Here is a 10,723-nt window from a genome sequence, read left to right as displayed (position 1 = left end):
TATATATATATATATATATATATATATATATATATATATATATATGGAGAGAGAGAGAGAGAGGGAAGAAGGCTGATGAAGCAGAATCTTGCGTGGGAAGTAGCATGGGGTGAAGAAGCATAGAGGAATAGGACTCGGAAGGAAATATGTGCAAGAGCGTGTGAACTGTAAGTTGATGTGTGTACATTGTGTCGCCTTCATTTAGATACGAAAGATAAGCCACGAGCATCCGCGGCTGCAGACGAGTGGGGTGCTTCAGGTAAGGCGTCAGATTGGTGCATGGCCATCGTGCATTTAATTAAATGGGAAGGGAGAAGCAGAAGGGGGGGGGGAAAGGATGCTACCGCATTGGCAGTTACACATCCTCACCACTGGTAGAGGTGCTCATTGCGGCCAAGTTGTGTATGCATGGAGGGAGAGAGGGATAGAAAAGAAGAGAGAAGTGAGGTATCCCTCTTTTTTTGGTGTCCTATCTCACACACACACTCTGTCTTTCAGTTTGTGTGTGCGCGTTGTTGTTGAGTGTGAGGTGTTTCTTGTGCACGGGAAATAGTGCGAACAACAAGGTACCGTTTGTTTTTGTATTTTTCTCATTGACTCGTTGTTTTGTTTTATTTTGGTTTGCTGTTCTGTTTCGTTGATGTTTGGTTGGTTTCACTCCACCTGTTGGTGTTGATACGAGTCTCCAACCCCCGTCACCGTGTACCTCTCTCTCTCTCTCTCTCGCGGCCCGCTGGCGTTTGCGGGGCATACTGAGACGTGCTGCGTGGGCGATGCGGACAGCATATCTGTCCAGCACGCGGGGCTGGCATGTGTGCGGCCCAGCGAGAACACGCATACACCGGCGTGCTGCGAGAGAGGCATGCTTTGCCTCACGCACCCTCTCCTCCACTCCATTCATGCGCGCGCCTCATTCCCTGTTGCAGTGTTTGCTGTGGTATATTTTTTTTCTGTCACAGCCATTTTCTGTTATTCTTTTTCTTTACGCCCCACTTTTCGTATTTCCTCTCCCTTTTTCTCTCTCACTATTTGCGTGTGTGTGTGTGTCGCTGCAGTGGCGGTGTGCGCATGCAGGAACTGCGGCAATGAACAGATGGTTGCGAGAGCTGTGAAGTGGCCAGAGTAAGGAAGCGAAGCATGACGGTGGCCATGGTGCGTGTGTACTACTGTGCCAGGGGTAAATGAAAGTAAGCCGGAGCCGGATGTAGATAGAGGAGGAAGAGCAGAATGCGGAGGACGTGGATTGTGTGTTTCCTGCCTCTTTATTTACGTATCCTCTTATCGGTGTGTTGTGTACTTGAGTGATAAGGAAGGGCCCACCTGCTGCCAACGATTCGGCTCGGGCTTTTTTGTAGCCACTTGTACGCCTACTTGGGCGTGGCTGTGTGCCTCTATGATGGAGGTTCTACCACTTTCGCTGCGGGGGGAAGTGGTGCAATTGCGGGGGAAAACGAAGATCCACATAAAAACGCGGTGGGTGGGGGGGGGGCGAAAAGGACACGCACGCGACTCCCAGGCGTGGCTGCATTTTTATCCAAATATTTGTACAGATGCGGTAGAAATCCAGGTGCAATGGACTTGTAAGCGCATGTACGCGTCGCAGCATAATGCATGGGGCTATGGTTGAGGAGAAAAAGGAAGAAAACAAAAATGAGAGATTATTAAGCCTAGCTCTCTTTCTTTCTTAATCGGCATCCGTGAATGAGTAAATGGGTAAGTAAATACGTTTTTCTTCCTTCTTGAAATCCCCATCCATTCCCCGTTCCTCTTGTCTTTTTAATAGTATACCTGCGTCTACGTCTCTATTTGTGTGTATTTGGTTTATATGTGAGGAAAATAAACAAATGCATGAGTGGCTGTGGATTCAATGCTTTTTATTTACGTATTTGTGTATTTCGATTTTCTTATATGCGTATATGCTTTCCGATGCCTTTTTTTTTTGGGTTTCCTATTGCTGTGACGTTGGGTGCTCGGGTGGTAGCTGCATGTTATCTTCTCTTATTTTTTGTTGTTATTTTTGATGTTGGTGTTTGCCAACTGTGCTGCACTGATGCAGAGCAAAGAAACCATGTACACCTTCAAGCGTTCACAGCAGCAACGACAGCCCTTCCCGGTTGGCAACACTAATGATGGAGACGGGGAGAAGGGGGGGATGACGTACGCGACGTTGCCCGATGGATACGGCGACGCGGGCGACGGAACTGCGGCGGATGGGGGCGGGCGTAACACTAACGAATACGGCACAGGCGAGTGTACGACCGTGGCTGATGACGGGAAAGAGGCCGCAGTACAGCAACTAGAAGGCGGAGGAGACTTCACGGGGCAGCCGCAGTCGCAGGTGCCTGGTGATCACCTCTTCGTGCAGGCATCGGCGGAGGAGGTGCTGCAATACTGCCGCGATATGATTCTTCGCCGTCAGATTACGCCACCCCCGCAGTGGCGACGCATGCGTACTGACCTGCCAGCCTCCATCGCGGAGTTGCGTCTCACACCCTCTGCGCCGGAGCCTATTCAGTACACCCACCCCATCACCCCGTCACCCTGCGTTGTCCTGCAGCTTGACAACAGCGTGCCGGAGGGAATGACAACCAAGGAATACTCCAAGAGTCTCGTAAAGTATATCATGGATCTTCTAGCATACCAGCGGGCCTCTACTGCCATCACCTCACTGCGGTTCGTCAAAATTGGCACGGAACTATCGCAGCTTGTGCTGACGTTTGGCCGTGATGTGCAGCTGGCATCGCTGGTGCTGGGGGAGTTTGCAAAGGTCGGTCTCCAGGCCGGGTTTGGTGCCCCCATCAAAAGCCATTTACCTAACGCGACCTTCCGTCTGACGGATTATTACATGACGCTGCACGACGGTACCGGCATTACTGCAGAGGACATTGTTGCGCTGTTAGGTTCAATTCAGTCGCCGCAGGACATCAGTGTCCTGGCCGGGTATGAGCCCGGGGTATTCTATGCGGCGGTGAGGCGTCCAGAGACAGTGTACGCCTGGCTGTGGAATCCTTTTTGTTCCTTTGTGGTGCAGCGAACCCTCTTTGAGCAATGTGGAGTGCTTGTAACAATGGCAGACTGCCCGCATGAGTTCGTTGGACGTAGTGGGGGGTCGTTTACCACGGAGCAAAGGATGTATGAGCCTGGGCGGGGCCGACGAGAATTGGGAGGTGATGGCAACGGCAACGACGTCGAGGGAACGGCTAACGTTGGTGCCGGGGACTATGATAATGTCGACGAGAACACCAACGATAATGATAGTAATGAAGTGGAGGAGTACAACGATCTTGACGGGGGCAATCGCGTGGTAAATAGTGGCGCACTGGAGTGGACCCGCAATGCAAAGGAGGAAATTGATATTTTTGAGGGAATCGACAAGCCGTCCACACGAGAAGCAGCGCGCCTGGAATTTGTAGATGACGACATCACAGAGCTTTTGCAACAGGTGAATGTAGAGAAGCAGCAACAGCAACAGCAACAGCAACAGCAACAGCCTGCGGTGTACACTGGCGTGACGCAATCAGTTGGACTTTATGATCGGGCTGTTGAGGGAGTGGCGTTGCCCGGTACGTATGCGCAGCCACCTGCCCTGCAGCAACCTCAGCAGCCGTACCCGTACTATGGCGATGGTGCGCTTCTGCTTCCATGGCAACAAGAGCAGCAACAGCAACTCGTAAGTGACCCGCAATTGGTGGGGCAAACGGTGCCTCTGTCGTATGGTGCAATGCCATCGTTCACAGACGTATACATGCCAGCACGCGAGCAAACTGTAAAGTATCCTGAACTTGTGGATGAAGCTGACATTAATGCACTTCCAGAACTCATGAACAATGAGGCTATGACTTCAAATGGATTAATAACACAACAGCAGCGGCAGCAGTTGGAAATGCATTGGTTTTCAGAAGGGGCGCCAATGTCCGTAGTTGGGAATTGTGATGTTTTGTACCCTATGTCATCAGCTCTTCCATGTGTTACACAGTCGTTTGCTCCATCAATGCAGTTACCATTGCATCCGCACCTTATGCACGACGGGGCGAACGTCATGCCTTCTATTCTCGGGCAGCCTTTGTACAGCAGTCCTTATGCTCCCGTTACTGTCAGCTCCGAAAATAATAATATTAATAATCAAAACAGCGACATGAATCAATATCAGCATCATGGTCCGGGTATTCTGGCCTCCTTCCCCTTAACAAATGGGCCGCTACCGCTGCCACGCATCATCACGGTGGATAGGGCACAAGAGTTGGCTAGAAGGGTTGTAGAGCTGGTGCAAGTGATATTCCCTATACCATCAGTGTCCTCATCACCACTGCTGCCACTCGCAACAGCGGAAGAAAAGATGGAAGAAACCCTCACTATACAGGTCGCTTCACCTGATAACGAGGAGGATACTGTTTCAGCGTCATTGTTTCCCCGTGTCCCATGCACTGCCACCGTACCTCGTGTGCGTGCCGAAGTGAAGGATCTCATTTTTTTTATTCAGGAGGAGTACTTGCAACTCAAGCAGGTCATTGAGAGCTCCACTCCTGAGATGCGGGAAAGTCGTCACCGCATTGTATCTGCCCTTCTCGCCCATAGGCCAGGTCTGCTTAACAGCGATGAGGAGGCGGATTGGATGCCACAGGAGGAGGGCAACGTGAATGAGGGGACGAAGGGTCCGCAGCTATCAGCTCTTCTTCCTTATCTGCTAGCAACAACAGAGGGAACAGAACTTGTGTCCGTCATAGCGTCACATGACACGGAACAACTTCTTCCGGTCCTGGCACGATATGTGTTACCGTTTCTATTGGATGCCGCAGTTGTGCGCTCCGTCGTCGCCGTGGCGTTGCGTGCGGAGCCTACCGCAGAGAACCCTCTGGTGAAGCGTATTATGCGTCACTGGGGGCCTTTGGCCTCCTGGCTGCATGAATATATTAATTGTCAGGCCGCTGCTGCGGAAATGCGTGCAGAGGAAGAGTTGGAACATGTCACGACAACTCAGCAGACACTTAAATCCACAGCAAGGGCTACAGTGGTACGAAGACTCACCTCGCATGTGGGGAACACAATTGACATGCTTCTGGCAGCCATGTCTCCAGAACAGCGTAACGATACGAAAGCGTATCTTGATGCCACTAAAGCACTCGAGACATTTGTGCGGTCATTGCAGACAGCGGAGCAACAAGACTCTGAGCAGGAAGCGAAAGACGCAGCATCCCGGAAAGCAGACACCTCTCACCTGTCCATGATCACACTCTGGAGCGCCGAAGGGGCTGTCCACCGCTCTTTACTGCGTCTCTATCTTAACGCCAACCTCCTAGGCGGCAAGGAGCTGGTGGACTTGTTATTCGTCTCACAATCATTCTTAACGCGGGATCAATATTACTTTGTTCTTGTGGCCTTCTCGAAGAGCCTCGTTAGCCACGTGCTGAGTGATGAGACAGCACGTGCCTGTGGTGCTTTTCTACGTGTGATGGAGCAGAAACTTCTTAATCTGGAGACATCCAACACTGACGGCAGCGGCAGCGGCAGCAGCAGCAACAACGCACCCCTGCTGACAGAAAAGGACGCTGTGAACCTCCTCGACACTGCACTGCGGGCAATTGGATCGACGGAAGCGTACACGTGTTTGCGGGATGCGTACCTCGCAACAGTTCTACCGATGAAGCGATACGAGAGAGTGGAGGCGAAGTTGGCGCAGCCAACGCTGCCGGTGATATCAGCTTTGTCGCCTCCTGCACCAGAACAACATCCTCATTCTCATTCCTCTCATCCAGGCTCACAGCAAAAGGTGGATGGGCAGCCGTCTGACCCACGAAAAGGCTGGACGGCGGCGTGGACGGCTGTCATGCGCAACTATCCTCAATTGGGCGATCCGTTTACCCCGCTGCCGACAGGCTGGACGAGTGCATTAAGTCGCTCGTACGGGCACTATTACTTTAAGGACGCCAAAGGTACTGCGACGTACAAGCACCCGACTGATGCGGCAGAGTTTATGGCGACTCCTCAGGCCTTCCTGCGGGAAACTGGTGTAAGCACCACTCTTGCTGATGTCCTTGCGTACGCAAATAATAACCATAATAATATCAATTCCGCCAAGAAAACCGAGGAGGAAGAGGTTGGGGCCACAGCACCTGCGGGAGAATCTGCAGTTGCTGCAGTTAATTACTTGGATAGTGGTGTGAAAATCACAGAGGAAGAGGCGGAACATTGGTTAGGGGATCAGCGAATACGCGTGGAGGCGCTCGACATGGCCACTCTGGCGCTGCTGAAGATTACTTACCGTGCCGATGGAGGTGCGGGACGGCGCGGTGGCCACGATCGCGGCAGAAGATCTAGTCGGCGTCGACGTGAAAGCAGCGAGGGACACCGTCGTCACGGTCACCATCATCATTCCCGTAAACGTGCACGCGGTAGTCCGTGCAATGTGGCCGAGCTGCAGCGCAGGCTCATCAAACTCAGCAGCTACCCACCACGCGGTCATCCGTTTCCACCGCTCCTGCGCGGTTGGACATGCAACCTCAGCTCCTCTAATGGGCTTTACTATTTCCGACCGCCACGGGGAAACCCTGTTTATCAGCATCCCGTGAGCCGTTGCGAATACCGCGCTTCGCCGCAGGCATTTGTCTTGCATCGTGGCATCCACGCCAATGCGATTGCCGTTGAGGCGCACAAATCCGTGGAGGAGGTTGAGAGGTGGTTAACGGATCAACGACAGCGTGACGAGGCCATTGATGCGGCGGTTGTGCTTATGGTTCCGATAGAATATGCCCTGATCCCTGAATACGACGAAGGCGACATGAAAGTTGGCGAGGAACCGCAACAGCAGCAGCAAGAGGAGCATGAGGGTAGCGATGGTCGTCGTAGTATCAGTTCTCACAACACGACGGTAACAACAAAGTAGCACTACAATGTCTTATTTGTCATTGTGTGCATGCCGGCGGAGTCTTCAAAACAAAAACAAAAAACAAAAAAAAACTGTCTCCGCCCGCACCGCTTTTAGAGAATGGAAAAGAAACTAAAAATGAACAAAAGGGAAGAAATATATATATGGTCTTAGGTCTCACGCCGTTGTGTGTGCTACACTAAAGGCATATAAGAGAGCGTCCTAAACTGACAAAGAAACACGGAAAGAAGTCATGTTAAGGATCCTTCAATATTTTTTTTTACGTCTGCCGCAGCTGTGATTCCGTCTGCTTTCTTCGTTGCCCTTTTTTTCTATTTCCTTATTTTTGCGTCTTTTCTGCTCTTGTATTGTCTGCTGCACGTTATACTTGCAGGTATGTGGAAGATTACCGTGTTTTGTACATAAATCTTGCTTTTAAATTTCCGCTTTTGTTTTTTTTCTTTGCTTTTTGGATTCTTCCCGCCCTATTCCCCTTTTTTTTTGCACTCTTAACATCGTACACTGTGCTCGAAAAAGGAAGAAACGTCAGTTGGTTGCGGAAGAGGGTGGTGGGGCGGCTGCTGCGAAGCGCAAGGAGCATAAAATAGGGAGGGAACGGAGAAGGCTGTTTGTGTTTCTGTGGGTGGGTGGGTGGTAGGCGTGGTGCATATCATCCCCGCGCGAAAGCCACAAACGGGAGGGAGTTGAATAAGTGTCAGTCGCAGAGAAAACCACGTCCGGTGTCAAAATGTCGTCCGCAACCGAGTCGCTTCGCTGGGTCAAGTACGACAACGTGCACTACGCCTCGCTGGTTGTGCCGGACGACGACGCACCTATGCCAGTAGAGAGTGGCCATGTGTTTGTGTACTTTCTTGGCAGCGAGAGCGGCGCCGTCGTGCCGATTGGCGACACTTCTCCGTACGATCCGCACGACACGTCACGGACGAGTCATCCAGCCGCTGCGGCGGGTGTTCTTGTGGCGCAGCAAATCATCGCAGGGGCAGAGACGGCGGCCCAGGAAGACGCAGCAAAGGAATACGCGGAGGCGACAGCGAGGGACAGCCCAAAGACGAAGGGGAAGGGTGGCCGAACGATACATTATCACAGAGAGGCTCCACTCGCCGTGGGCGGGAGTTCGGAAGAAGAGGAGGATATGGTGTTGGGGGCAATGTTGTCCATGGAGACTAATAAACGGAATGAAAGGCAACAGAAGGACAATGATGACGAGGAGGAAGAGAATGCTGTGTTGCAGATTCAGTCTCAAAGAGGAGGCCAGAAGGATCATATTGAAGATGCGGAGGAGGAAGAGGACGACAGCATAACAGGCAGCAGTGATGTGGTGAACAAGGAGGAGGAAGAGCAGCGAAGTCGTTGGAGGGATATGGCGGAGGATCTTAACATCACGGCACCATCACGCAGTAGTGGAGGCAGAGGCAGCCATGCCAGAAGCAGTAATAAGCGACAGGCAGATATATACCCCGCCTCATTGGATGGCGGTTCTATTGTGGGACCTTTTCTTGCGGAGATACGTCATTACTACCGCGTGGCACTTACAGAGGCGGTGGATAGTGATCGTATTGTGAATCTGCAGGAATTGGAGCTTGTTCGCCTGGTGGAGAGTCAGCTGCTTCAGTGGCGTGGCGAAGTGGCATACGTCCAGCAACTTTTACAGGACGTGGAGGCGGAGTACCGTGCGGTTGCTGCTGAGTCCACAAGGGATGCGCATGACAATGGCGTTGCACAGCTTGAGGAGGAGGCAGCAGCTTTGCGTAGTCATCTGGAGCGCCTTCAGTCGTCGTTTGAGATTGAAGAAATCGTTAAGAAGCACCTTCATCTTCAGGACAAGCCGCCCGAGCGGCGTGAACGCAGGCGTACGGGGACTTTTGCTGCAGGCAACGTCTTTACTTTCACTGACGCATCTCTGGCGTTTGTTTTAGATGTGCAAGCCTCTACTGCAATGCCACGCGAGTTGACGCATCAGTTGGCACGCCGCTACCGTGAACAGCGGCTACGCCGTGAGCGACTTCTCGCTTCGCAGCACGGACTTGGAAAAATCGGGTTCACCTCTTCAGTGGCATGTGTGATGGAGAAATGGAGGCGGTCTCGTGAGTTGATCGTGCTTGACCCGCGTCGTGAGAGCCAACCCGTGTCACGTCGCTATTCCGAGAGCCTTGCCAAGGTGGAACGGCATGCCCTAAAATGTCTTTCTGCGACGAAGGGTTCTGCGAGCCAGTTGGCCTCCCTGTACCGCACGCAGCAAGAGCAACAGCAACAGCAACAAGCACAACGCATGTCGAAGAATATCTACAACTTTCATGAGTTTCACGAAGAGGAGCAGCAGATGACGTCCATGTATCAGGCGAGCAGCAGCCACCCGTATATGTTAGGCATTGGAATGCCCAACGACGCCGATGATGCCGCGGACACGTTCCAGGCCCCACTTGTCTCGCCGCTGCGAACAAGCTTTGATCCACGTGCGACCTTTGCGGTGGACGTTGGGGAGATCAAGCAAGGAAATACGCTTGCAGAGCAGCTCGCGATGCAGAGTATGCAGTACAGCCACAGTATTCACCTCCCCTCTCAGGAATTGGTATGGGAAAGCAGTGAGGCCTACGACGGTGGGCGGAGAAGGCGCACTGGGCGATCGACCAGCCGTGCTGGATCTACGTCTCGAGCGTCGTCACGGGTCTCCTCCGTGGCGCGTGATCACAATGACGATACTTTAAGCAATACTAACACCAATGCTACTACCACTAATAATAATAATAATGTGAAAACCGGCAGTGAGCGACGCGCACGAAATGATTGGCGTGCCTCAGCGAAGCGGGCCATACTTGAGCAGCTAACACTGTACCTGCGCGGTATCCGCGGGAAACCCTCACTGCTCAGCAAGGATCAGTTTCAGCTCATTGCGAAGAAACTCCTTGAGCGAGCCGTGCGAAGTGAGTCGGAGCGTACTGGTCTTTCCATGTCACTTCAGGCCAACAACGCGAACGCCCAGTTTACAAAGGAAATCGAGGCCCGTCTGCGCAAGTCTGTGGATAACTATATCATGCGCCACTTTGTGAATGCTCGTACCCCTGAGCCACAAAAGAGAAGCCGAGGCGGTGACGCAAGAACGACCTCTATAGATCAGTGGGCGGCGTCTGCTCGTGAGACGACACAGAGACAGGAGGATGAAGACGAGACGCGTTCTCTTATGGGCGCATATCCGCATTCAAACAACTCACCAGTTTACGACGAATGGTAAAGAGTGGTGGTTGCTTAGGATGCCTCTTCACTCTTTTTTGTTCTTTGTGTAGAGACACACTCAATGCCCCCTCACAAAGCGCACACAGATATACGACTAAAGTGCCATGAAGAGCGCGGCTGCTTGACGCCATGCAAAATCCGCGCTTGGCATGTTTCTAGGTGCAGTAGCAAGACTAATATGGGAAGGAGGGGAGAAATGTGTGGGGGTGGGGGGTAAAAGGGTGGCGTTGAAGGAAAACAGTGCGTAAAAAGAAAAAAAAGGTGGGGGGGTGGAGGGTGTGGAGGAGGAATGAAATGGATAAAAAAGGGGGTTTGTACGATATTCAATGAGATACTATTCCCTCCATCTCCTATCTCACTCATCTCGTTTTTTTGGTAACGCGCCCCTGTGAACGCTTCAGTGGTTACGTTTTATACCCTTCAATGTGCGTGTACGTAACGTGCGTCTCACTCCCACTTATGTAGCCCCCGGGTGGTTGTGCCTTTTCTTCGTGTTGTTGCTTTTGGTGAAGGCTTCTTGAACGGCTGTTGTTGATGTGTTTCCCTCTTCCTTTTGATTGCCTTTGGTTTCGACCATATATATATATATATATATATATATATGTGTGT

The 10,723-nt window shown here is 51.9% G+C and overlaps 2 protein-coding genes across 2 annotated transcripts, besides 7 other annotated features; both read left to right on the top strand.

Annotated features, from left to right (window-relative positions):
* Window positions 1–45: a microsatellite.
* A 1-nt stretch (window position 46) lies between these two features.
* Window positions 47–69: a microsatellite.
* Window positions 70–601: 532 nt separating this feature from the next.
* Window positions 602–655: a sequence feature (A-rich).
* Window positions 656–706: 51 nt separating this feature from the next.
* Window positions 707–725: a microsatellite.
* Window positions 726–2,020: 1,295 nt separating this feature from the next.
* On the top strand, window positions 2,021–6,880 carry TraAM80_05498 (uncharacterized protein; the record flags this gene model as incomplete). Its single annotated transcript, XM_029382375.1, has 1 exon — window positions 2,021–6,880. One exon carries the CDS (start codon window positions 2,021–2,023, stop codon window positions 6,878–6,880), a length of 4,860 nt encoding a protein of 1,619 aa, XP_029237981.1.
* Window positions 6,881–6,927: 47 nt separating this feature from the next.
* Window positions 6,928–6,954: a microsatellite.
* Window positions 6,955–7,501: 547 nt separating this feature from the next.
* Window positions 7,502–7,526: a microsatellite.
* An 84-nt stretch (window positions 7,527–7,610) lies between these two features.
* Window positions 7,611–10,112, top strand: TraAM80_05497 (uncharacterized protein; the record flags this gene model as incomplete). Its single annotated transcript, XM_029382374.1, has 1 exon — window positions 7,611–10,112. One exon carries the CDS (start codon window positions 7,611–7,613, stop codon window positions 10,110–10,112), a length of 2,502 nt encoding a protein of 833 aa, XP_029237980.1.
* Window positions 10,113–10,689: 577 nt separating this feature from the next.
* Window positions 10,690–10,717: a microsatellite.
* Window positions 10,718–10,723: the final 6 nt, after the last annotated feature.

Source organism: Trypanosoma rangeli (genome assembly GCF_003719475.1).
Source record: "Trypanosoma rangeli strain AM80 chromosome Unknown Tra_15.4_contig_00180, whole genome shotgun sequence".
Classification (NCBI taxonomy): Eukaryota; Euglenozoa; class Kinetoplastea; order Trypanosomatida; family Trypanosomatidae; genus Trypanosoma; species Trypanosoma rangeli.
Note: the sequence above shows the minus strand (reverse complement) of the source record. Positions and strands in the feature narration are given on the sequence as shown.